The 27930-nt window shown below is 33.8% G+C and overlaps 3 protein-coding genes across 5 annotated transcripts; 1 reads left to right on the forward strand and 2 right to left on the reverse strand.

Annotated features, from left to right (window-relative positions):
* Nucleotides 1-601: 601 nt before the first annotated feature.
* LOC111005206 (uncharacterized) lies at nt 602-3341 on the reverse strand. The gene has a single exon (XM_022276635.2). It carries the CDS (start codon nt 2359-2361, stop codon nt 1099-1101), a length of 1263 nt encoding a protein of 420 aa, XP_022132327.1. The 5' UTR covers nt 2362-3341; the 3' UTR covers nt 602-1098.
* An 839-nt stretch (nt 3342-4180) lies between these two features.
* On the forward strand, nt 4181-10587 carry LOC111005041 (centromere protein O). Of its 3 annotated transcripts, XR_002600702.2 has the most exons (13): nt 4181-4412; nt 6204-6252; nt 6368-6416; nt 6730-6800; nt 7040-7098; nt 7292-7378; nt 7789-7846; nt 8609-8745; nt 8839-8895; nt 9559-9656; nt 9966-10141; nt 10232-10358; nt 10450-10587. XR_002600702.2 is itself a non-coding variant. In XM_022276389.2 (12 exons), the coding sequence occupies exons 1-12, from the start codon at nt 4338-4340 to the stop codon at nt 10300-10302; spliced, it is 987 nt and encodes a 328-aa protein (XP_022132081.1). In that variant the 5' UTR covers nt 4182-4337; the 3' UTR covers nt 10303-10587. The 3 variants fall into 3 exon arrangements, 2 of the variants coding, with proteins under 2 accessions (XP_022132081.1, XP_087984259.1); XM_022276389.2 differs by having other exon boundaries at nt 4182-4412; nt 10232-10587; XM_088128133.1 differs by having other exon boundaries at nt 4183-4412; nt 6133-6252; nt 10232-10587.
* Nucleotides 10588-11181: 594 nt separating this feature from the next.
* Nucleotides 11182-18661, reverse strand: LOC111005040 (plasma membrane ATPase 4). The gene is made up of 16 exons (XM_022276388.2): nt 18373-18661; nt 15790-15909; nt 15418-15654; nt 14574-15335; nt 14364-14486; nt 14178-14282; nt 13947-14091; nt 13695-13859; nt 13279-13517; nt 13118-13150; nt 12936-13017; nt 12682-12842; nt 12414-12587; nt 12152-12334; nt 11645-11826; nt 11182-11565 (listed from the first exon to the last, which is right to left on the reverse strand). The coding sequence occupies exons 1-16, from the start codon at nt 18427-18429 to the stop codon at nt 11469-11471; spliced, it is 2865 nt and encodes a 954-aa protein (XP_022132080.1). The 5' UTR covers nt 18430-18661; the 3' UTR covers nt 11182-11468.
* Between the last annotated feature and the right edge of the window lie 9269 nt (nt 18662-27930).

Consider the following 27930-nt stretch of genomic DNA (forward strand, 5'->3'; position numbering starts at 1 on the left):
ATTTCTAGATTGGAGAACTGAGTCAGGCAGATTTTGACCTTACTTTCATCTTTTAACTTTGTATTCTGTTGGATTCATTTAGTAAAAATTCTAAGTGACAATCAGTATTTGTATTCTAACTCATATACATCAAGCTTGAAGTTAGAATTAAAAAACAGGTAATTTAATGACTGAAGTTAAAAGTATTATGTAATCTTTTTTCTTTTTCAAGTATTGGAGATGGTGAGATTTTGAATCTTTTTTATAACCCTTTAATCAAGTTGGCTGGGCAAAACTAAATATATATATACTCAAGTTCATAAGATTTGTTTGATAATATTCTCGTTCCTGTTCTTCGTTCTTGTTTAACTCAGTTGAAAGTGAGAACATGGATCTAAGAGTTCGAAAGCGCAAATAAAAACAAATAACATATCAGTTTATATCCTGTTCCTTTGATTGGATGATCAAAGAGAAGAATCAGAATCCAAATGTGGCTGACTATTGCACCATAAACGTGGAACATGTAGAAAACAGATCCTTGTGTGAACAGAAAGGCTATATCATTTTATAGCTTCTGCATCTTTCTGTCTAACAAAAAAAAAAGCAAGCATGAAATACAGAGGATATTAACTGCAGATTGTTGTCTGTTGGTGAGTGTTATTAATATGGAATTTAAATCAATTCTCAGAATTAATACACAAAGAGCAACACTAAGCTCTTGGACCAGTAATTTACCTCTCACCAAGCTACACAAGCTGTATCTCTGCAAAATTTTGTATATTTCCTCAGTGATCTAAATTTACACGAAAAGCTTGAGATCTTTAAATCATGGTTATGGCCAGTTTAAATGCGAAACATAGATCAATCAGTGATGGGCGTTCCGACTGACAGTGCCCAAGCTTAGTCACAGTTAAATAATTCCCGAGAATAAACGCCAGTTTTGATGTTCGACCCGCTTTTCGTCTTTGCAAGTAGGAGCTTTATCGAGTTTTGAGCAATCTTGTTTACTCGCACAAAGGAGCAGAGCTGAGAGGTCTTTGAGATCCATTCTCGACCCCTTTGAACCATGACGAGTCAAACAAACTGTGGAATGTGACAAACGGATATAGCAGAGTCGTCTCATTCCTCGAATGCACGCATACGAATTTTCTCCAGCAGCAAAGGCCAGTCTTCCCCAAGTTGCTTTGGGTTAAGCTCCATTGCTACTTTGAAATCAAGCAACGATACCGAGCACCGTAATCTGTGCTCGTGCATAACTTCTCTGCTTCCATTGCTATGTCGCCCGTGTAATTGATTATTCGGCAACATACCATTGATCACCTTCCCCTGAACCTGTAGCTTATCGGTAAGAGGCTTCTCGGGCTCACATGGCATAGGGCATGTTCCAACCAAGCCAACACAAGACCTTATTAACTGCTTCAAATATACATCCAACACCTTATTCAAAATATTAGCAGAGTCTGCAGAAACACTGCCTAGGCCATGTACTGCAGCAATTTGTTCCATGCGTCGTCTCAATGACTCTGTATCCGATAAATGACCAATATCGCTAAAGCTAACGAAATCACCCCCAAAATCCGCAGGCCTTGCTTTGCGGGCCCCGCCGATACTAGCTGAGCAGAAAGGAATCCCAAGGGGTGCCAGTAAGCGACTTTGAAGTAAACCCGAGTGGATTGAGTGTCCCGCTTCTTCCCGGTCTCCAACCTTAGTTCCTTCATCATGGATCTTATTGTTTAGGACTTGCTTTCCTGCTGGTCGAATTCTAGCCTCGATATTGTTTTCAGGCAGTTCAGCGACTCCTTGCAGATGTTGCACTGGTCTCTGATAGTCACATAGAGTTGCATCACCATTAACCATCATCATTTTACAGCTTCCATCTTTCTTGCCTGCTGATTGATGTGAGATACATTCGACCTTCCCATTTGGCCCCAGTGGACTCGGCCTGTCCTTGAGTTTGCGGTCGCGTATCCCAGACCTGCTCTTTCTTGGGGACGCTGGAAATCCTCCATTAGACCAAATGGGAATACTTTGAGTAGAAGTAGGATAAACAGCTCCAGTGTCCTCATTCCCATCTTCTATAACAGGGGAAACTTTTGCAGATTGTGTTGAAGTTTTCGGATAGCCTGCTACAGGTAACGGCGGCGCAGCCTTAGCTTGGCACGCATTCTTCAAAATTGACTGTATCAACTGATTATGCAGCCAAAGATTGTCTCTCCCGAGCACCCGACGACATAACTTATCAAACTCATTCTTACTCAGCTTCTGACTCAAGAACCTGTTCAAGTAAAAGAAATACCGTTTTGACCGATCAGTTCCAAGCTTCTTCACTATCTGAGATTTCAATTCACCCAAGTCAATTCTCAAGCTCTGCTGAGGTTGCATTTCTCAGCAGACAGATTCACACACCCTTTACAAGATCACTTAATTCCAGACACCAAGATGAACACAGTCACTATTCAAGTTCACAGAAAAAGAAAAAGAAAAAAAAACCACAAAATTTTCACTCCCACATATCAATCAATGCAGATTAATTTTCAAGGTCAGCATCATTTGGACAAGTTCCTAAAACTCACCCCTCCAGATCAAGGATAATTGTAGCAATCATACTTCCAACTGATCCTTTCGTTGCCCAACTACAAAGCACAGAATGCAACTCCAAATCGCAACTTCTCAAACACACAACCCTAGAAGTTAAACCCACTACATGGCTCACTAAATCCCGCCAAAAATTCAAAATCAATTTCAACCTATTGCAAATCAATCGCAAATCAAAACCCTAACTTCGAACAAAGAAACCCAGGTTCAGAACACGGAATTTTTTTTTTCAACAACTACAACAAAACGCGTACTGCATCGTCGAACCAATACAAACCCATCATTCTTTCAGCAGAATTCGCAAGCTCGGAAGTTCGGAACACGAAATTTCAAAGTCGGAGAAGGAGATCAGTGAGTTGCGGGAAGTGGAGTAGAGGGAACAGAGCACGAATTGCAGAGACATGGAGCACATTGAATCTCGCCCAGTAAGTTCAATAGCATTTGAACAACGACGACGAAGAGATTGCCGTAGCTCTGACCTTTTGACGAACTTGAAGAATTGAAGAGAAATTGAAGCTGAGTGGCTGGGTCCGAATCTTCGGAGCTTCGAACTTTCGTTTGCTTTCACTGTCCTTCAACCTCCGTCTCTCTCTCTCTCTCTTCTCTCTCTTCTCTCTCCTCTCTCTCTTATAATTTAGATTTATTTTAATTTCTTCTTTGATGGGTTTTTTTTCTTCTCTTTTTGCTGATTATTATTGGAGGTTTTGCTTCTGCGTAGCAATCTGCAATATCTCTCTTCGGGTTCTTCTTCCTCAGTAGCTCTCTCAAAATGTTCCCTTTTTTTCTGTGTAATTAAAAAGCTCAGTTTTTTATTTTCTTTCAAACCCTCTCTTAATCATTTGGAGGTATTATTTTTAATTTATTTTAGTGGGGTTTTTTTTTTTCCTTTTAGTTTTTTTAGTTCAAGGAATTTGGAGTGAGGGAATTCAACTTAGCGACATATATTTTTTAATCAAGTTTATTTTAACAATTAGCATAAATAAATAAAATACTTGATAAAAAAAAGGACTAAAATATGAGATGGAATAGAGTCTCACTAACTTGAATTTATTATTAGTGAAAATAATCATTTACGGTACAAACTTTTTTTAATGTATATATTAGTTTTATTTTGAAAACTATTTTTAATTATATTAATTAGACAAATAATAATTTGTTAAGTTTTTTATAATATAGTTGTTCTTTTGTTAATAATTACAAAATGTCTTTTAAATATGTTTTATAGCCTCATAGGCAACTTTAAAATGTGTACTAAAAATACTTTATTATATTTGAAGGTTTTTAAAAACTAAATGTGAAATATTAATTATTAAAAAATTTGTAGATATCTCAAATGAATGTTGTGGATGGTAACAACTCTCAACATCAAATTTGTGGATTATTTTTTCATAATGAGCGTTGATTCTCCTCAATATTTTATTTAGGCATCTTATAAATAATATAAAATAAATAAATATTTTAAATATAGTAAAAATATTGAAATTAAAAAAAACATAATTAAAGTCTAAGAGAGTGGAAAATCCCTTATTTTATTTTTACAATTGTGATATTATATTCCAAAAACTATTTATTGAAAATAAAAGCGGGCATTCGAGATTTATGCATAAATAATGTTTTGAAAATAAAAGCGGGCATATTTCAAAGCCCTAATCTCTTTGCCGGGAGAGAACACCCGCCTAAAATTTGTTGCAGTTCACTGGGCGCGAAGTGCGAAGTTTTTTTTCAATTTTTTTTTCTGGTCAATTTTGATTCGTAGTCGAGAAATGGAGAGCGACATCGAAGAATCAATCAAGAAGAAGCCGAGAAAAAATCCACATCCTGGCGAATCTTCTCGCAAGGTACGTTTACTTACGGTCTCTGCGCAAATTTATTCTCTCATTCGATCAGGAGTCGATTCCAAATCTCCGTTTGTGTAAACGAGTTCAAGTGTACGACGTAGAAATCGAAAGCTTAGGTTTCTGGATCGAATTTGGCGTTGCGAGAGTTTAATTCTTATAAATTCGGAGTTTACATGTTACGACAGTATAGACGGTAAATTATTCGAGACGTGATTCTGTAATCGTTTTTATGATCTGAAGGTTTCAAGTGTGGAATCATGCAGCGGTTTCCTAGGGAGCGACGATATTAAGTAATGTGGGAAAATTGAGTCATATTACTCTTCCTAGGAGTTAATTAGCCAAGTTTATCGGCTGATGCAACAATGTAATGAAAGTATTTAAGAGGTATATGCATTAAACCAGTCGTGTTTAATGTGGCTAATGCGCTCAAGTCTATTTCCTCAAGAACAACCTATAGTTGAACTATCAAAAATATTCTAAGGTATCATGCAAGATCACCAATTGAAATGGACACAGTTAAATTAGTCAAAGTAACTATGCTTAATTTTTAGTGCTGTTTGTGGAGTTGTGGTTATTTGATCTGATAGTTGCAAATGTCATGCAGAATTTAAACATGGATACAATACATAAATCAATTAAAATGGACCTAAATATTACCGCTGAGAATTACCCTCCTGCTGTTGTAAATGTACATGAGATGCAGTTTTGCTTTTGCATGCCTCAGCATTTTCAGAAGTACCGTTTAAAACTCCATTTCTCCAGTTTCTAACTTCTTATTAAGGCATAAGAGATACCGTAACGTAATTGATTTTCTGGGTAATGAGAACAAGTGTGGCTATTTCTAGTGAATTAGCTATGAAAACATTAGAGATTTGGGGAAATTGATGAGAGGATACTAGTGCCATGCATCTTCCTTTTGTGAGTCTGACCAAGTAAGTTGGAACACGAGGTGTTCTATTGGAGATAATGAGTGCTGAACTTACATGGATGCAAATTAATGAAAGAAAATTTGGTGATGTAGTGTATTTAGGAGTTATTTTATAATTTTGATCTGAGTTGGTTTTTTATTAGTTTTTAGTTTTTAGGTTCAGAGGATTCCTGCAAGTTCCACTGATAGTAAGATACTAGAGTCCCTGTGGCAGAAGGCCGTACTTGCTCTCTGCAATCTTATGCCACTGAGAATTGGGTTATAAGAAGAAGCACTATAACCACTTGGAAAGGAGAGCAATACTTTTTATTGCCAACGACTTAGCTGCTCTAAGTTTGTTATTTTTCTTGGCTCTTGTTTTTTTTACTCTTTGTCAAGACTCATCATCTCAGATGCAACCTCTCATCGGTGTTATATAAGAGTTACTCAGCACTGGGACTGCTCACTCTGTTTTTCTTTTTTTTCTCATACATATATGTGTAAGCAAGACTCATGCATAACTTGAGATGCACATATCATGAAGGATTTGGCCAATATCTGTGTTGTTATCCGTTCATCACTCATTGTTGTATGCTGCTAGTTGTATTGTATGATAAAAATGTTTGCCTTGTAAGTATTTAATTTTATTTCTGGTGCATTATTCTTTTTATTTATGCCAGCTTTATATAGTTATCTTGTAATTCTTTATGGTTTGTAATTTTCTCTTTTGCAGCTAGCTTTGGGTTTTAATTCTTCCTTATAATGTTTGGTTCTGAGCTTTATTTATCTTCTCTGCACTCTTTCCTTTTTCAGCTGGGTACAATATGTTGTCTTGGGTTGAAATTTTTCTTTCAACGATTTGAATGTCCCTTTATCTGTGACAGAGTTTTATGCAAGAAGAAGATATTAGCTTGGAGACTACACGGGCAAGATGTACTTCATTTTTTTTTTGTTCTTTTCACCTCTTTCAAAATTTCTTTTATGTTATTTTTCCTTTTTTCGTTAGTTAATGAAATTTCTGGTTTCTGGCTTCTTTGTTATTTTGCAGTTTCAAATGTCCTCAAAAGGCACAGTGAATTAACTGAGCGTCTCTCCAGGTAGGCCACCTTTGATGTAGTTATGTTTGACTAAGCTTAATTGTGTACACGATGGTTTTTTTTTTTTTTCTTTTTCTAAATAATCATTTGAACGTTCTCTTGCCATGGAGAGCTTGTAGATATCTTGTTATGTTGTGGTGTATGTCCTTTTATTTTGTTATCAACTTATCATGAACAAATGGCAATGAACTATTTACTTTTGGGTGAGGGTTTCAAGTTATGTATTCTTTACAGAATATAAGGCGTAAGGTTTTTGGTTTTTGGCTTTTGTTTTTTTTTTCCTTTTTTTTTTAAATAATAATATTAACAATAGGGACTCTGACAAGATGATTTTTGAGCGCTTACAAAAAGAATTTGAAGCTGCTAGAGCATCTCAGACTCAAGGTAATTTGCAGTGAATTACATTCCCTGAGATCTATTTTACTCGTCTTTTCACTTGTTTGTGTGGCACAGTACCACATAATTATGAGATGACTCAATCCTTCCTCTTCTACCTTTTTTCTTGGTTTTTATTTTTCCCCTCAAAATGTGCAGTATGGCCATTTTAATCACTTCTTCCTCATTTGCCTACTTAGGTAAGGTAGTTAAGATGCTTTCCCCCTTATTTTTTGTGGGTTTTGCAGAAATATGTTTGGATGGTGAGCAATGGAATGATGGGCTTTTAGCTACAATAAGAGAGCGGGTATGACAATGTTGCAAACTGTCAAATCATTCAATTTTATTTTGAGTTTCTTTTTTTATTTCACTATCATTTTAAAGAAACTTGTAAATTGAGACAAAGATGATCGATGACCAAAGGTAATTTATGCCATTTTGATCCCATTGTTTCATGCTTCCGATGACGAATGCTTATGGTAATGTCCTTCCTTTATCAGGTTCATATGGAGGCAGATAGAAAGGCCATGCCTGCAGAATCGGATATGTTGCCACTGGAAAAAATCACCTATAAAGTTGGAACCAAGGTATGTTTTGTATGGCTGCACATTTCGATGGTTCTTTGAAATTACAAGGTGAATACAGAGCGTGGGAATGGTTGATTGAAATGACTCTTAAGAATTTTTCTGGGCTAGTCTAGAGGGGGCAATAAGACGTGAGAGGCCATTAAATTTTGAGGACTCCCTCTGGAGTTTATTGTCCAAATTTTTTGTAGTTGGGGCTTTTTTTTTCCACAAATGCTAGCAGGATATAATCCTCGTGACTTTTGTGGGTTGATACCTTATCTCCTATTGTATCTTTACTCCTTTGAGATATTAATGAAGTATTTTTGCTTGCAAAATGATCGTGGACTATAGCATGCCTTTGAATGTATGGAGTAGATTATTTTCAGATAGTGTATTAAGAGTTGAAAACGAGCATGTTTTTTGTTGAACAGGTTATTTGCTGCTTGGAAGGAGCAAGGATTGGTATACAATATGAGACATCTTTTGCTGGTAATTTGATAATTTCACTCTATTTCTATAGTATTTGGATTGTGAAAAGGAAAACAATTCACTAATATGTATTGACTTCCACTCATGTAATGAGGTCTTAAATGAAAGAAAATTAATGCTGTATGAGCCTATGAGGAGGCTAAAACTTATGGGCATTCATTCATTGTGAAAGGTGCCGGCACGTTCATTTTGGAATCTGTAATAATTTTGATTAATCAGCAGTGCAGACCTTCGCTTCCTTAAATTGAATAAGTGGACTACCAAATATTATTAAAATCTATGGGTCACATCCATACATCAATTTTATAGTGCAACGACATGACCTGGTATCTCCAACTGGAATAGGTTGGAAAAATGCTCATTTTAGTGCCTTGAATTCTGAGATTATTTGTCCAAATATTATTTCATTTTTCATGTTACTTAGAAACTTAAACTTTATGCTACTATAAATATTTTGGTTGATGGTTGATATTTTGCTTGAGCTTCTCTTAGTCAATGTAGCTTGGAAACTTGGAACTTTATGCCAGTGAGTACATTTATCATTTAGTGCTGGTATACAGGTTTGAATCACATAGAACTCATTTTGTTTCATTTTCTCTTGTTGCCGAGAAACCTGAATTTTATGCTATGGTAAATATTTAGGTAGAATCATTTAGTGCTGTTGACTTATATTTTGGTGCTCTTAATTTTTATTTTGCTGGTATGATCATTCATTAATTTATGTCTCTTGGAAGTGGAATGATCTGGTTGAATAATTTTCAGGTGAGCCTTGTGAACTTTACCATTGCGTGCTTGAGAGTAAGTCATTTCTTGAAAAAATGACCGTCCTAGAACATACAATTCCATTCTTTTTGCCAATACGAGAAGCAGAAAATGATCTTCTCTCCTCTAATGCGATGGTAGGTTTGGTTGCCTAAATTTTCATTGATGATCTCAGATTATTGCAAATAAATTGATTTTTCCACGTTTCCTTCAATTTTTCGATCTTGCAGAAGTTTATAGATCATATTGGAGAACTTTTGCAGGCCTATGTGGATAGAAGGGAACAGGTAAGAAATCAGTAAATGGTTATATTAAAAGGAAGACGTTAGTTCATCCCTTAGCTTGCGTGCTTCGATCATTCTGTCTGTTGTCTACACAGTACAGACCCCTGTGCTGTTAGACTTATGATGGCATTGTAGTAGAATTAATTCTTGCCTTTTGTTTTGCACGTGTTACGTCGATGGATGTTTGATTATGCATCCTGATGGTTGGCTAAGTAGTGTCATTTAGTATGAGAAGGCCAAATCTTCATAAAGTGATAATTATTGTTAGACAAATAAGACTTCTTCAGGATGATGTTTACCTCTTAACAAAAAAAAAACGGTGGCACTACTTGGGTTGTTGGCTGATATGCTAAAATTCGCTAACTTATTTTGATGGTGGTTGTAGGAGAGAGTTTTATGTTGTCGTGCACAACCCTAAGCATACTCATACTTAACAGTGCTTAGCATAGTTATGGAAAAAATCTTGTATGGGACCCCCGGTGTGCGTGTTTTTTTCTTTATAAGAATCCTCCAAAAAAATTTTGATGTAATCCTCCTGTGTGTTTATGTGGTCGTATGGCTATTCCTTTTGGTTCATTATAGGTTGCATCCTTTTGGTTCATTATAGGTTGCATCTTCCTTTCTCGCTAAGTGAAGATTTACATGATGTGTTCATAAATAATTCAGGTTAGGCTTATCAAGGAGTTATATGGCAACCAGATCAGGGAGTTGTATCATAGCCTTCCATTCCATATGGTTGAATTTGTGCTAGATGATTTTGACTGGTCAGTTCACTAAACTCAGTTATATTCATCGTTGAACTCTTCTTATATTTTGCCATATACCTTAAGCTGTTTTTCTATGAGTGTTTTAAAGAAAATGTAGAAACTGGAATTCTGAATACATTTACTCTTTAATCCTAACGTAGTTCAGCATGAGAGTTGAGTCAGGTGGTCTACCTGAAAGCCCAAGATATTGATATTGACCCGTTTATTTTTTTCTGCCATCAATTCCAAGGCCTGTTACTAGAAATCAACAACCATATTTGTCATGATTCTTATCAAATTTAACCTTAACCTGTGTCTTCTTTCCAGCACGGTGACTGTCAGTCTGAGATATGCAGATCTTATCTATGTGCTGCCAACTAAAATCAGTGTGCTTGCATGGCCAATGCCTCAGTTTCAGAAAAATGGAGGAACTGGAAGTCATCCTATTCCAGCTCGCCTATCATATGCAGAGGATGCTTTACGAACCATGAGCTTACCGGAAGGTATGTTTTCCAATTCAAATTAGTTAGGCAGTTACCAAATCAAATTTTAGAACTGTAATGTTCTTTTCTTTTCCTGCTTCCCCATATCAGCATATGCAGAGATTGTGTTGAATTTGCCTAAGGCTATACAACAGATGTTTCCGCCGAAACCTCCCACTTAAAAGTGTATTTCAGCAACTCCTAGAGAAATGCGGAACTGTACAAAGTTATAGCAGAGGTACGTTTGAGTGATGTTTGTATTTTATTTGGTATCATGAATTTGGTTAGAACAACATCAAAATCACAAATTGAAGTAGGTTCATCTGTAGGTTAGCTCCCAACTATAATGGCTTTTTTGTGGTTGGCATCCAGATGTATAGAGCAAAGAATACATTAAGATTTGCATTTTTGTATGTAGCATCCCCTCTTTTGGCCATCATTATTGTACTTTTCTTGATTCCTTTCCATTTTGTAAGGGTGTAAAATAAAATAAACTGACAATTGATCCCAAAATTTTAATAACCAAATTGACAAATTCTATTCAAACCAACTATCTTTAACCTCATTGGTTCGGTGAGTTTCTAATCTGGTAACGCTCATAGTTGCATTTAGTGATTATTTATTGTTCTTTCATTCTTTTTATTAAAAAAAAAGTAAGGAAGCTTGATTTTACCGGTAACATGAACAAGAGATTTTCAATTTTTTTCAAAATTTCTATATAATTTTGGGAACATTTCTAAAAAATGATAAACAACTAACAAGAAATATAAAAAAGTTGTCAAATGTTAAAACTTATCTATAGAACTATAAACAAGAAATGGGAACATTGCCAAACTGATGTTCGAGTTTTGAGCTTGTATCGGTATAATATTATAGTTGAGATCTCCTTTTCCGTGTTAATTATATTGGAATGGAAATGAAGGAATAAAAGGTACGTTTGCGTTGGTTATCCACTTAAACTAGGTACTTATGAACGAGGATAACGAAATGCTAAAGAAATTAGGTACCAACACCAGTTCTAAATAAAGGTCGTAAAATTCTAGGAGGGACCTCACACAACGTTGGTGCAGAAAGAAGAAAATCCCACTAAAAAATCTTCAAGGTCGGCCAATAAGTTTAAAAGTCTGAAATAAAGCTGGCAGTTAATATTACAGACATGGAAAACTGAATATCTATTTTATTTTTATTTTTCCTCTGCCTTGCATAATAAAAACAAGCAGCTAAAAAGTAGGACTCTAGAAACCAACTACTCGGTTATATGCGTCATTCATCGTTTTATCAGGAACAGAGAAGTTAAGTTATAGAGAGAGAGAGAATTTGGATGGGGATTGGATTCTCCTCACCGTCTTTAAACTGTGTAGTGTTGTTGGATTGTATCAATGTCCAGTCCTTTCAGCTTCACTACCGACTCAACATGGCCCTTCAGTGTATGCAATTCTCGGAGCCTGCACTCACAACACAAAACAAAAAATGATTTTCATAATTCTAAGAACACTGAATTTGGATTTGTAAGAGTGTAAGAACCTGGCAACTTCAGCTCGGCGCTTGGCTTGCTCCGCAATCTCTGAAAGCTCCCTGTAACTAGTCTTTTCAGGGAAGAGATTGGAGTTTTCGGGTGGTTGTAGACCATGTAGAGTCCGCTGTGCAGCTGCCCACTGCGCTTCTCTCTCTTCTTTCCCGTAGTCCTTCTTCGTTGTGAATGCGGTCTGCAATTGCAGCAGTAGTCCACATAGAATTCCAATCCCCATTAAATAACAAAGATTTTTGGCAAAATATTAGAAGAAAAGTTATCCCATGTTAAAAAGGTACAATGAGGGAGTGTGTTCTAAACACTTCAAGAGTTAACTAAGTGGCTTAAAATTTTGTGAGAATGTTTGGTGTAATTGGAATCAGAGAGAATTTTTGTGAGAATGTTTTGTGTAACTGGAATCAAGAGAAAGAATTTGGGTGATTGTTGTGTATGTGTTTTTTTTTTCATTTCTCAGTTATTTTCTACTTATATGCACAGTCAAAATAAGAGAGACACGAGACCTTGTTCTCCAAAAGAGTGTCCCAGGCCTTGCCACTGTGAGCGTAGCGTATTCCAAATTTCAGAATGTCGAGAGGGATATAGGTTACCAAGCTGTAGAGCCAGATGACCCCAGCCCAGCCCCATCCCATTCCCTTTATCCTTGCAAACCCCCAATTTGCATAAACAGCTATCACAGTCGCCACCTGCCAGTTCAAAGTTCAAACAATCCATTTAGGGACAACAAAACTTGTAATTATAATTAATTTGACCCATAATTCTTACCAGCTGAGCGATTATGAAAGCCCCCACTAGGAGGAGTCCAGGACGTTCCATGTATGACCAGCTGCGAGACCTTGTCACAAAAATAAGCGCCTGGCTTATTATGCTCACTTGTAGGTATAACGCTGCCATCATTTCTTCTGGACTATCCCTCAGGGGTTTCACATTAAATTTTTCCTAAAAAGAACAAAACAAAAGTATTTATATAAGTCTATAACAACAGCCCTTGTTAGTTATTAGTAAGCCAAAGCCAGACATGTAAAATTCTTACTGAGAAAAAGTTAGTATCTTTCACAGCCCAGAAGAATAACACTGTCATCAGTGCCAAGTATCCTCCAAGCACAATGCCAGTTCCAAAAATCTCCTTCAGTTTCCAACTGTCGGGCTGTGGAGATGGCTTTACTCGATCCTTTGAAATTGTCATAATTGTTCCTAAGAGTAGAGGAAATGCACAAAATCAGAAGCCTGATCCCTAGCCTGGTATGCGAGTAATGGTCCAGTTGTAGGTTATTCGTATGAACTTACCATCATTTAGAATGGCTATTATTAAAACCATAAACGGTGCAAAGTCAAACTTCCAAATCAAAGCAATGAACATGAAGCCAAACTGCAATATCCAAAGATTGTAGAAAGAAACAGGTATTAGAGATTAGAAGCATTTGGGTATAATTATCAAATCATTCACTACATATTTCATAATCACTTACCACTATTCGAATGGTGATTGAAACTGCGTAGATCTGCGGAAGAGAGAAGTTAATTAAACCACCGGTAAATGATCATTAAGAAGAAAGTACTTGATGACTTCACATGAAGAAAAGAAAAATCCAAAAAAGTACTAGAATAAAAGAAAGAAAAAAGAACTAACAGTGTAATTCTTCATCCTCTGGAAAATAGCTCTGCTGGTTAGCACCGCGCTAATAATTACACTCAATCCTGGTTCTGTCAGTACAATATCTGAAGCACCTCTGGCAGCATCAGTAGCATCTGCAACAGCAATTCCGATATCTGCCTTCTTCAAAGCAGGAGCATCATTAACACCATCTCCTGTCATTCCACATATATGTTTCCTTTCCTGCAGCCTTTTCACAATTTCATATTTGTGCTCTGCACGATGCAAAATATAGCATCAGATACCAGATTTAAAAGCAAACTGAAACTACTGGTTGCTATAAATGTCATTATTTGGGGAATAATTCGGTTCAATGTAGACTAAGACGAGCACGGATGAAAACTATCACTTCAATATGTTAAAGAAGAAAGAATGTGAGAGCAGAGTCCAACCTGGAAATACTCCAGCAAACCCATCCGCCTTCTCAATCAACTCGTCCACAGGAAGTGAAGCAATAGATTCATCCTTGTCTTGACCAAGTAATGAAGAAGAAGGGTACATATTTGTTCCCATTCCAAGTCTGCGGCCTGTTTCCTTGGCAATGGCAAGTTGATCACCTATGCAGAAGGACTTAAAAATGTTAGTTGCTGGAGTATATGATATAGAAATGTATAGTATAGGCAGTAACATTTATCGATATGTACCAGTAATCATCTTCACATTTACTCCGAGGTTCAGAGCTCTCCTTATGGTTTCTGCACTATCATGCCTAGGAGGATCAAATAGAGGCAACAAACCAACAAGCTGCCATGGTCCTCCAGGGCCATCTTTCGTTTTTTCAGGTACTTCCTAATATATGTTAAAAGAGTAACATAACATAAGCATTACATTCACTAGGAAAAGAAAAAACTTTAAAGATTTAGTTCTAAAAGTACCTGTCTTGCAACACCCAATGAACGAAGTCCACGTTCTGCAAACTTATCAATCACTGCATGAACTTTTCTTCTAGTGTCTTCCCTGGAGTTGCAAAGATTAAGGATCTGCTTGGAAAAAATTTGCAAGATGATCAGTTACTTCACTAAACTTGCAAGCAAGAATTGTTACCATTAAAAGTAGCTTACCTGCTCAGGTGCACCTTTGCTTACTCGATGCCAACTTCCATCAGAATCAATATAGGTTAGAGCAGTTCTTTTATCTACAGGATTGAATGGAAGGAAATGAACCTCCCTAACTCCTGCTCGTGCCTGAAAAGTTACAACTATACAAGTAATATGAATCCAATGTCCAAATCTTGGTTTAAGAAATAAAGATCAAATGCAGCCAAATTTCACCTCTTTGGGATCCGCGAGCATTCCTACTATAGCTGCATCAATGGCATCCTGATTTTCTGTTCTAGAGGCCCTCGCTGCAAGAAGAATAACATACTCTTTCTCGACACCCTTAACGAACACTTCGATCAAGCTTCTGTCCACAGTTAGCTTGTTCAGGGTCAGAGTTCCCGTCTTATCGCTGCAGAGGACATCCATGCCTGCCATTTCCTCAATAGCCGTCATCCTCTTAGTAATGGCACCTTGCTGAGAAAGCCTATGAGAACCAATGGCCATGGTGACAGACAAAACGGTTGGCATTGCTATAGGAATTCCACCAATCAAAAGCACCAACAAGTTGTCAATTCCGTCTCTGTACTTGCGGCGTTGTATTGGGTACATGACTATAAGCTCAATTAGTATTCCAACAGCGATTGAGCAAATGCAGAAATTACCAATAGCAGTAAGAACTTTCTGGAAATGTCCAACTTGATTGGTGCTGTCGACTAAATGAGCAGCTTTGCCAAAAAATGTGTGCACTCCAGTGGCAATGACAACTGCTTCAATTTCCCCCTGTTTACACGTAGAGCCAGAAAATACTTCATCTGAGGGGTTCTTGGTGACTGGGAGTGATTCCCCAGTCAAAGCAGATTGATCAATTTTTAAAGGATCACCCTCCAGAAGACGGGCATCTGCTGGTATTATATCACCAAGCTTAATGCTGATAATATCTCCTGGAACAAGAATAGCAGCCTCTTGCTCACTCCAACGACCATCTCTTAGAACCTACAAGACATCAAAAATAAATGAGAAAACAATTAACAGATGATGGAAAGCCTAAAGAGCCATGGCAGATGTGTTTTTTTACCTTAGTTTTAGGAGCAAGACCAGCCATGAGGGCTGCAGCCGCGTTACCAGCATTGTTTTCTTCAATAAAACTTATGGTAGAGTTGATAAAAAGTAAAGCAATGATCCCCACAAAGTCTTGCCAGTCTGGAGGCCTTCCACCACCATTTGCCAAGACTATAGCCATTAAGGCAGCAGCTTCCATGACCCAAGATAAAGGATTCCACATGAAACCCAAAAACTTGAGAAGTTTGCTTTCCTATTTGTCGGCCAAATGGAAAAATTAACAACGATATTCGTCTATTGTAGGAACTTTGAGCAATAATGAACTACTAAATTTAGTTAAAGCATGCATATGGAAAAATATGCTACTGTTACACCGTATGAATTCTACCTTCTTCTCTTCTAGCTTGTTGGGTCCAAAAACTTGAAGCCGGTGGGCTCCTTCCTCGGATGTCAGACCTTCTCGCGTACATTTCAACTGTTCAAACACTTCCTCTATTGGAATATGCTCCTGCAGAGAACAACAACATATGTCACTCAACAGTTACTACTCTCGAACCCTTCCATAACGAAATGCGACCATGAAGGCTCATGAGACTACATAACTTTATCCTTTACTAAAAGCAGATAACTATCAAGCTGCCAAAATTATGAATTCAGGCGAACAAAAAAATTTATTACTAAACTGTTATCAATGAGTCTGAGATTCTTATCATATTGTGAAAACAGGTCATACATTACACACAGGGCATAGCTTCTTTGGTTTGCATGACGTTAGCAGGGACTTTAAACCATTTGGCAATGAATCTGGTCATGCTGTTAATCCATTCTCATATACTCCATTGCAGAACCCATAGAGATATTGACTTTTATATCGCTTAAAAATATCAAAAACAAAAATTTAGTGGGCTTAAAACTAGTAGGCCACTGATAATTCAAACATCTTTGATTGAGTTCGAGAATTGGACCTTTCACAATCCACCACGGGCTCCAAGATACACCACCTGATCTTACAAATTTACGGAAGTGAAAGGTGGGAAATAGGCAATAACTCTAAAGAAACATTGTTTATCTAACAGAACAAGAAACTGTTGAAGAAAGCAACCCGCCGCCAAAAAGCGTTGCCACTTCGGGCTCAAAGAAAATGAACTAAAATGCCAAACTGCTTTTTCAAGCAATGTAAAATTATCATGATATGGAAAGAAATACAAGGTTAGCACATCATCATAAAACTGACTCACGTGACAACCAACGCCACCGCTGACATGTGAAAAGATAAGATTAACCTTTTATAAGAACAGCCACGTGAACTTAGCACACGTCAACCAACAACCGCTTCTATAACAAGTGCAGTTGTCGTCCTCTCGGACTTGTAGACCCCATAGAAATGGAAATTTACTACTATTTATTATCAACAGAGGCCATCCAATAGAGTATGGATGAAATTCTGCGACTTTCGTGCCCCCACTCAACGACTATCCATAATATTCAGACATCAACTTAATTAAATAGCCAGAGAGAAAATCCGTGCGGCTGGACCGCCAAGTACTGCAAGTACTTCGCCGCGCGACCCTCAAATAATATTGCAGGCTTGCTAATCTTTCAAATTTCTTAAATTTATATTCCAACTTATCTAATTATTTTTACAAAATAGTAAAATCACACATCAAAATCAATCATAAACCACATAAATTTAAATTACTGGGATCAAATACAACTTTAATCTCTCGGAACACAATTTAAAATGGTATGAAAAATCAATTTACTTGAATATTAAAAACACCCGTAGAATTATAGAAAAAAAAGTTGAAAATAAAAAATTATTTGAAAGAGTAAAATAAATTTATGAGAGACAAAGTCGAACAAAACTCATTTAGCATGAAATAAACACGCTAATTTATAAGAATCATTATATATATATAACTTTTGTTTTCTTTTTTTAATTTTCAAAACATCTAGGGCTGTCCATGACGGCCACGGGTTCACAATAAAATGGGTCCCTCGCGTTGAAAATTTTGGATGCTTTAAACAGCTTCTTGAAAATTCTAATTTACGTACGCCAGATCGCGGCGAAATCACGGCAGAAAAAGATCCGACGCGGATATAGGAATACCAATTTCTTCTATAAAAACAATACTCCGAAAATTTTGACGTGGAGACGATATAAAACATGTAGGTATTCTATAGAAATATTGACATTATAAATTCAAGTCTATTTTTATCTCAAAATTTTTTTGAAGTACATATTTAAAACACTGAATATAACCCTTCCAAAAAATATACGGAAAATTATTTTATGGACTCCGCTCCATAGTACTTGTACGATATTAAATAGACTATTTTTCTCTTTGGAAAATACGATATCAAATATTTGATAATTCATTGTCTGATAAATTATATTGCAAGGTTCATCACCTGCAGCTTCAGAAAACAATATTACATACAAAAAAGGAAGAACGTGAACATTAAATAATCGATCTCTCTGAACTTCTATATTTGATATTTATCTTTTTACTAGATTACGAATACAATAACATGATGTGATAGGAGTTAACAAAATAGTTAAAATCCGTAAACTGCTCGGGAAAAAAAAAATTAGAGACTACACTCCACCATGTGAAAAATGTTTCGACAAACGAGACTCCACTCTAGGATGTGAAAATTTCTATCGCCGTATTTTTTAAGCAGGCGAAAGAAAGCAACCGATCAAGTAAAAAGAGTTACAAATTAAACAAACTTCCGAATCGATAATTCATTCGCTGCGATGCGACGAGAAGATGTTAACGAAATAACGCAAACAAATAACCGTACAGAAAAATCAGAAACTAAAGCATCTCTGCTGGCAAAACAACAACATGCAAACGCAGAGAATCCGAATTTATTCGTCGTCGTTCCAATTAATTTTCTCGGCAACCAAACACAAATCGACAAGCCGCAAAATAAACAAATTAGGAGAAAGAAGCAGCGTATGTACCAGATCCACAGCCTCGTTTTTAATCTCCTCGAGAGTGATGGCCTTGTCGCCGCCCATTTTCGAAGAGCAACCTCGCTAAAAGCGATAGCTCAAGTGAGGAAATGAATTATTTCAAGTCCGATCAGAGAAAAAAAAACTACTAGAAATACGAGAAGTCCATGAGATTCATGGAAGAAATGCTACGACCGCCATTAGAGAAGAGGAAGAAGAAGAAGAAGAAGACGATACGGAACAGTGAGAAATAAAGGCTTCAAGTTTGATTGGTGATATCAGTTTATTGGGGCAGTGAACGGAGTTTGTTGAGCTCTGTACCGGCTTTTATAGTAGGTTCGACGTTTGAAGTTACGCTACTGTAGTGTGGGGCCCGCTGACCAACGCTTTATGGGCTTTGGCCAAGTTCGATTGCCACACGCGCCAGTTTTTGAATTGAGATACACACATCTAATTTGGTTTTTTTTTTAATTACATATTTTTTTCGAAATTTAAACAACTATGGGAAAATTAAAAAATAAATAAAATCTATACGTATTATAAAATTTGTTACTCTTTAATTTGAGTAACTATCTCCCAACTGGAATCTGAGTTTAGCTCAATACTAAATGATATGATTTTTGGTAAGAAATTTATGAGTTCAAATCCCAATTTATTGTAACTGAAAAAGAAAAAAAAAAACTACCTCCAAACTTATATTCTTTGCAATTAAATTCTTCTATTGTTATAATTTAGTAAAAATGCATAAACTCCTTTTCTTTCTGTCAAATGTTTACCCCTTCTTTTCAAAAAATGTTTATCCCTATGCTCTTTTTAACTTTTCTACATTTTTTTCCATTTCTCTTACATGTGTTTTCTCTCTCTAAGATCACTCTTGCTCATTAACTTCTCTCTCTAACATTTCTTTATCCCTCTAAAACGAAAATTTATCTCTTCCAATTTCAAAATTTTTACATGTTTGAGATGCTATCAAACATATCAATATAATAAGGGGCGGATTTACGTGGGGTTAAGGGGAGGGCTCGAGCCTTCCTCCTCCCCCAACTTTTATAATATGTATATTATTAGTTAATTTATTACCAATAAGTTTCCTTGGCACAGTGGCAATTGTCTTCTCAACCTCCGACCGCTTCGCTTCAATTCATTCCAACCTTCGTCTTTTGAATAGTGTCCTAAAGATGGTCTTCCCAATCCGAGTCAGATTAGGAAAAGATCCAGTGTATTTCTATCTCTTTCCCTCTCCTTCCCTTTCCTCATGTTAAATCAAGGTTAGGATGGCTATTACCCTTGTGTTTTGTCATATGCTCTAATGGCATGCACTAAGACTACGAAATCTTTTTACTATACTATGGATGAAGAGTGAGCCTCTCCTATGTCTAGGAGGAGAGGAGAGAAGAGAACACCTTCAACCGACAAAGCATTTATTTCCTGCTTTTCCTGCTTGGCCAAGATGTGTACGAACTCGGAACTAATAGATGTTCATACTCTTACCCGAAAGTAAGATATCTATTCATCTTCGACAACTGAACTATTGTCACCATTCTTTAGCCTAGACTTTTTTGGACGTTATATGCAAAATACCGCAAAGCTTCATTCCACAAGAATGCTCCCATAGAACAACACGACAAGCTTCCTTAAGACCAAATACTTATAGATTTGGTACCAATCGTGACATTTGAGAAGCTTGTCTATGCTCTAACTTACTCTTGTGAGACTTTGTCAATTATTTACCCACATAATTAAATAAAATGAAACTTACCTAATTTGTCAATTTCTAAAAGGGAAAAAAAAATCATAAAATCTATGGTTCTCTTATTTCTTATAGAAAAATTGAAAATTTTCCTTTGTATAAATATGTCAATTTTTATAAATACTTTTAAATGGTGCGGCTCCCATCCTATTATCTTTTAATATAGATATTTATTGTTTCTTTAGTTTAATTGTGTTCGTAATTTCACAGCCTGTTTTTATTTTCAATTTATTTTTTGCCTTATGTAATATCTTTATTATAGATTATTTTACTCATATCTTTCTTTATTATCTGTAAATCATTAATTCTTTTATTTTCTGTTGTTATTGGTTTATATAAATTTTTAGTAGTTCAGTAATGTCTCATATTAGAAAAATTATATTTTTGAATTCTGCATCTAAATAAGTGACAATTTGAAGATTAATCATCTCATACTTAATATATAATATCATAATTTACTTTTTCATTTTTTTTATATCAAACATAAATATAAATCAATAAAAATATTTTAAAAATTTTAATTATTATTTTTAATTAATTACACAAAAAACTATAATTCTTATAAATAAAATATTATACTTATTATTAGATAACTTGTAGATTATTTTTACTAAACTGTGAAGCTCTCTGTACGAGAAAATGTTGGATCCGCCACTAAATATGATCAATGAATTCAATGATCTCAAGATATCATTCTTTTTTAACGTTAAAATTCAAATAGTCATGTGAATAATAGGAATCTGGTGTTCATTAGCATTATTGCAGTGTTATATCCTTGTGGACGAGGTCTTTATTTAATCGAGTTTCAAATCATAAAATGACAAAGCGACTACACCAACGAATCAAGTTGAACACATGTTTGATTTACTTTATCAACTGAAACCAAGATCTTATAAAATGAGTAAACCGTCTCATCCATCGATTAAACAAGTGTTAGCAAATCGAATATAAATACTCAAATGATCGATCCCGAGGAAAAGACTAAATTAGATATTTTAAAAATTAGGATCCAAAATAATTCTAAAAGTTTTTTAGAATCCAATTTAGTTAATTTATCGGTGGTAATTATAAATGAACGTGGCAGAAAAAAGAAGGAAAATGTACAACGGAGCGTGAACCTCACGCTCCTCGAGGTGAATGATGGATGAAGTGGCACAATTCAACGCCCAAAAAAGAAAAATACTGAACCTCAAAACCAGCAAATTTCCTCCAAATTATAAGAAACCTAGACCAAAAACGGTGTCGTTTCCAAAGCAGACAACATTAACTCTATTGACTTTTAACATAAAAAAAAAAAAAAAAAAAGAAATAATTGGTATGACTTGGACGGGACGGGGTTACGCTGCGCCCATTCCAACGAAGTACATTGCTTGTCCACCGTACACGTGCCTGATGAAATATCTATTTATCTATTTTTTATTTTTATCAAAAGTCAACTTTTCATTAATATCTCTTCATTTTATTTTACTTTATTTTACTTTATTATTTGGACAAAGCATGATATAAATTTCTAATTACAATTAATGTATTTTCAATCATTATTTTAAATACCACTGTAATCTATTCCGAAACCTTTTCAATCACATTCATTTGCTATTATTGTTATTTTTATTGTTCCAGTAATTTTCTCCTTGGTTTCTATGCTATCAAATTTTGTTCATTTTAATTTCTGTCTTTCTCAAATAGTTTTGATCTCTATACTTTAAAAAAATGTTTATTTTTTGTCTCTATTTGCAAAATTTTATACATAATGAAAATATTTTAATACAAATTTATTATTACATCTCAAAAAATTTAATGAATGAAGTGTCATGTTAAAATTTTATTGAAATAAATGAGATAAAAATAAAAATGAATAGACCATGATGATTACTTTTTAAAAGTACGAAAATCGAACTAAAAAATATATAGGCTAAAATTTGATCAAATTAAAAATATAGAAACTAAAATTAACGTTTTGATAGTAAAACTAAAAAGAACTAAAGTCAATACTACACAGATTAAGATAGTATTTAAACCTTAAATATATACAATAATGTTGAAAATTATTTTCAAAATATTGAGGTACAATTTCTTTTATATATAAAAAAAAAGTAGAAATTTGCAGTTTCCCAACAAATAATTTGTTAGAATCCAAATGCTCCTTAAAAATTATTTTCAAAATATTGAGGTACAATTTCTTTTATATATATAAAAAAAAAGTAGAAATTTGCAGTTTCCCACCAAATAATTTGTTAGAATCCAAATGCTACTTAAAAAGAAATGTCCGGAGTCTCAAATCAATAGAAATATTGATAGAAATACCCATAAAATATTCCTATCCATGAATGTTTATAGAAAATTTATAAAAATAAAATATTCAAAAAAAATATTTAAATTAATAAATAAATATTTTACTAAAATAATTTCCAAATGATAGTTTTGGTGGCTTTAAGCTTCAAGAAATATCTTGAAATATTGGGTTCAAATCACATGGAATGCAACTCTACCAAACAATAACCCGTTACACTACAGGATTGCCGACTCCAGGTGTTCGAATCTTTTTCCCTCAACTTTATTTTATACATCTCACAACTATTTGTAACTAAGAAAAATAAAAATGTCATTTTCAAAAAAACTCGTTTGAATATTTGTTTTATTTAATTTTCTTTTTAAAGAATGGATAATGATTTCTAATTTGTCAGCCCAACATCAATGGAAACTAAAAGTTGCACCTTCAATTCATTCCTTTATTGTTAGCTTTTTATCTCTCTCCCTCAACTTTTTTTTTTTTTTAACTTTCACCATAATTTTAATTCGATTCTTATTCCATAAAATAATAAATAACATCAAAACGTCACAAATTGAAATTCTATACCCATTTCCTAAAGAATAAACTTCATCTCAATCCTCGCTATTTCCCATAGTACCCAAAAGCATCATTAAATTCAACATACACTTGAAAAAAGAAATTAACAAAATAAAATTACAAATATAAAGAAAATTCAAACCTATAATTTACGAAAAGAGGCACTCAAGTATCCGATTACTCGAATGACACTTAAGTTAGTAATTTCAACATAGCCACGGTGAATACGCTTTAAAAAAAATGCTCGAATGGCTCTAAGACCACACCTAGGTGTAAAGAAATAAGATCATAGTGCATATATTCCTTCATCAAAACTTAAAAAATAAATGGTCCACGGCATTATTTTTATTTTCAAACTTTGGAGAATTTGATGCGCCCACTGATTTTACATTAAAATTTAAATATAACCGTACCCAAGATTTTAAACAGGTTAAAAAAATATTTGTAGTCCATGTAATTTCACGGAAGTAACAATTTAATCTCTAAACTTTAGTTTGTAATGATTTAGTCCATATACTTTCAAATTGATAAAAATTTAGTTCTTGAACTTTAATATGTAACAATTTAATCCTTATAATTTGAAGATGGTAACAATTTAGTTCTCATCGTAAAATTTTTTTGTTAAGTTTCTTGTATGTATAGATTGATAAACTAAAGAGGGACTAAATATGTTTATGAATTAGAAAGATTAAATTGTTATATGATAAAATACGACATTTAATTTTAATAAAAAATTTTACAATGGAGATTAAATTGTTACAAATTTTAAACTATAGGGACTAAATCGTTACAAGTTAAAGTTCAGGGACTAAATTGTTAATTTAGGGAAAGTACAGGAACTAAATCGTTATAAACTGAAGTTTAGAGATTAAATTGTTACTTTAGTAAAAGTACATGGACCAAATGTGTTTTTTAACCTTTTAAATATCTATATAGATAAAGTCTCAATTTTATGAAAATATCAATAAAAAGATGCAACATCGACGAATAGTTAAATTATGAAAAAATCATATCAAATATTTAAATTAACGAATAAGAATCTCATAATATTAACAACACTATGTCTATATCAATGATATTATGTTGATGTTTTATCTTTTTTTTTTATTTCATGAAAATGACGATTCATTATTTATGTTAATATCGAATTTATGAATATATGGAAATATCGATGAAACTTTAATATCAAATTTATACCTTGCTAACATGTGATAGCAATAAGCAAAGGATTGCCGCGAGCAAAAGGAGAGGAAGAAAAGAAAGGCGGATAAAAGAGATGCCCGTGTGTTAAAGAGAGGAAATGTAACTCAATAAAATTTATACCTTTGCTATTATTGCCTTCAATTGCTTCACAACCAATCCTTTTATTGCTTATTCATTGCCAAAAATTTGGATTCTTATATACCTGCGTTTTTTGTTTATAAATAAAAAATAATTCAAATTATGCCGACTCGAGCACTCGACTGTAACTCAACTTGTTAAGACATATATCATTGATCAAATATCGAAGGTTCGAATCCCCACACCTATATGTTGTTGAACTCGAAAGGAAAAAAGAAAATAAACTATAAGTCTAGTCTCTAACTTTTTGAAATCGTGTTTAATTAATATGTCGTTAGACTTTAAAAATTGTCCAATAAATGCATGTTTGATAGTGTTTATGTATATTAATTTTCATTTCTTTATTTTTTAATAAATAAAAATAGAACTATGTTTGGAACCATTTTTCTAGTTATTTATTCTTTTATAAAAAAAAATAGAAATAAATATCTCTTGAAAATATTTCTTGGAAAAAATAAGAATAGTTACCAAACGCCTATGTTTCTAAAAAGTTGATAACAAGAAATAAGAAACGATTATAGATAATTCAAGAATAAAATCTTTTAATTAGTTTTAAAAGTGAAAGTAACTTGATTAAGTAATTTCTTTTATATGAGAACAAAATACTTATAAAGATCAGTTTGTCGTACATCATTATTTTTAGGAGCTTTTTTATTATTATTACTATTATAAAAAAGAAAAACTAAGATATGCATCCTACCCAACGCAATTAAAAGATGGAACAAGTCATACTTTTTTGTTTTTAATTTTTAAAAAATTATACATATAGGAATACTTTACAATTCTCTCAATCAAACTATTAAAAGACATCCAATAGAAAGTCATATATTTTATGAATTCTAATGATATTATATAGATAGGGAATTGATTGAGAATTATTAAAACTAAATTAACTTCTATTGCGAGGGGAAGATGGATCTCCCAACGTAAGATCAAGTACGGATAAAACAAAGAGACCTATCAAAAAGACATCAGAAATATCAATAAAAAAAGTCAACAATGGAACTAGAGCGAACAAACAGCAAAAGAAACACGCCACGTGCCTCGTAAATGAGACACAACATAATAACTCATTTATGGAAATAAGTTCCAAGCAAACTCTATCAATGAGCAGAAAGTATAATGAACTCTATTACGACAAGTAGAAGCACAAACCTAAACATCGCTCTGAATAAAATGTAAAATAATCAAGTCGGACGAGAATCACTTCCATTAATTTATAGAATTACGTGCTCTCCAAATATGAAAAATATAGACAGTTCAAACAATCTTCAATAGTCTACATCTATTGGATGAATGATCTCTACTAGCTCAGTATCCTATAAGCACGTTGCGGGGAGCCCGTCGAAAATAGATGGTCCCGAGTCTCAAACCATCCTAACAAAAATGTTACATGTGTATCAAAATCGTTCAAGTCCCAATACTCAATTACTTCACAGTATAGGTAATTCGAGCTAACCATGTTAATTATTCATTTATTAATTTCGACCGAGCTTGCAACTTGCAATTTCCATATGGGCTTGAAAGTCATTATTGAGATAATTTTTTAGAATAGTATTTTTGAAGCACCATTTAATAATAATTTTGTTTTTAATGGTTTATTTAAATTTTTACAATGCTTTTTTTCCCCCTTTGACTACAAAGTACTTTTGAATGCCAATATTATTAAAGGAATAGAATCAATTTTCAAGGTGAGACTTTGAATTAAAAAGGCAAGAACGAATGGAGATTATTGCCTTCTAGGTTTTGACCACATAAAAAAGGTGAAATCCAAAATCATTTCAAACTTGGAACTCCTAAAAATTAAAACTTATTTTTTTAAAATTATATATATATATTTTTTTTTTGTTAAATTACAAATTTAGTGGATGACCTTTCAAGTTGTGTTTATTAAATTAGTCCCACTTTAAAAATTTTATAATATGCTACTAAACTTATAGGATTTTGTTTATATAATTCTTATATTTTTAAAAGTTTCTCTCTAATTTTTCAATTTCTCTCTAACACGTATATACTTAGCACAACATGTGGTGGTGGAGGATCGAACTCACAACCTCTTAGTTGTAGGTATATGTCAATTATCATTGAGTTATGCTCGCTTTGATAAAAATGTGGGAGTCTATTAGAACCTTATTAAAATATAAGAACGATATAGATATAATCCTTTCAAATACCCTATTAGAAATGGTTTTAAAATACAATAACTTAATATACAACCCTAAAAGTTTATATATAGATTTAATTTACGAGTGTTTTAAATACTATTTTGGTCCATGTGTACTTTCGGCTTTTGTCCATCTACTTTTTAAAAGTTTAATTTTTATTCAACTTAGTCAATGTAATCTCGAAACATCAATTTTAGTCCTTGTACTTTTAAATGTGACCATTTTAATTTGGTCATTTTCATTTTTATCTCACTTCTTTCAATCACAGTTTTGTCACGACATCTCACTCACTAACTTTCTTGAAATATAGTCATAAATTTGTATTAAAGAGTTTTCATTGCGTATAAAATTCATGTTAAAAATTTTGTAAACATGAACCAAATGGGTCACTTTTGAAAAGTACGTGCAACAACCAAAACATATCATATTTTGGAAGTCTAGTGAGTAAAACAAACAAAAATTGAAAGTATAAAAACCAAAATAGTTGATAAGTTTAACCAATATATTTTGAATCTAGGATAAATTAAAACCGATTATAAATGATTGAGTGATGAAGTGTATAGGATTTGACGTGTGCTAATTACTATTGAACTAAGTTCATGTTAGCGACGGGCGAGTGAATTAAAACTTTGGAAAGAAATATGGCTCACGGGTCTATGAGATGTAGGTAGCATTTTCCATTTGGGGAAGAAAAAACCGAAAAGGGTATTAGATTTGATCATGGGAAAGAGAGGGGGAGAGCATGTGAATAATAATCAAAAGCATTTCAAAGTAGACTTATAAGAGAGAGGGCCAAAAGCCAATTACCAAACATGATTCCTCGTGAACACTTCTTTTTCTTTTTCTTTTCTTTTTTTTTCACTTTTCATTTGCAATCTCATTAAACATAATGGTAGGGAGAGAAGTGTCGTGAAAGTCGTGACTATGGAAGCTCTCATCTCCCTACGAAGCTCAAGAATTGAAGTTAGTAAGATTGGTCGGGTTTGGATGTTTAGTGGTCAGCACCTTTTTGTTGATCACTATTAAAAATTTGGTAATTCTTCATTTTTTATCTTTTTTAAGATAAAAAGTAATTTTTTTTCTTCTTACGTGTCAAAACTTGAATGATGATTAGTAAAAAATAGGTGCTTTTAACTAGTGTCTACTTTCTCATAGGAAAGTGGCTAAAGGAAATGTATAATTACTGCCCTTTATCTCTTTGCCAAAGCGCTCAGCGGTAATTGATATATACATCCAACCAACTTCAAATGACCCTACAATATTTGGTGTCGGGATTGAACTCATTCCCTTTTAATTAATCTAGTCCTTTTGAACCAATGAACGACTCATGATGATTAACAACAATATTAATTAATCAAGAATTAGGACAATAAAATTGAGATTAAAACAAAATAAATATAAAGTCTTAAAGAATAAAATAAAATTAAAAACTTTTAATATTGTATCAAATTTTGTATGAAGTA

This window comes from Momordica charantia (genome assembly GCF_013281855.1).
Source record: "Momordica charantia cultivar OHB3-1 chromosome 8 unlocalized genomic scaffold, Mcharantia_2.0 BLBB01000008.1, whole genome shotgun sequence".
In the NCBI taxonomy this organism is placed as follows: domain Eukaryota; kingdom Viridiplantae; phylum Streptophyta; class Magnoliopsida; order Cucurbitales; family Cucurbitaceae; genus Momordica; species Momordica charantia.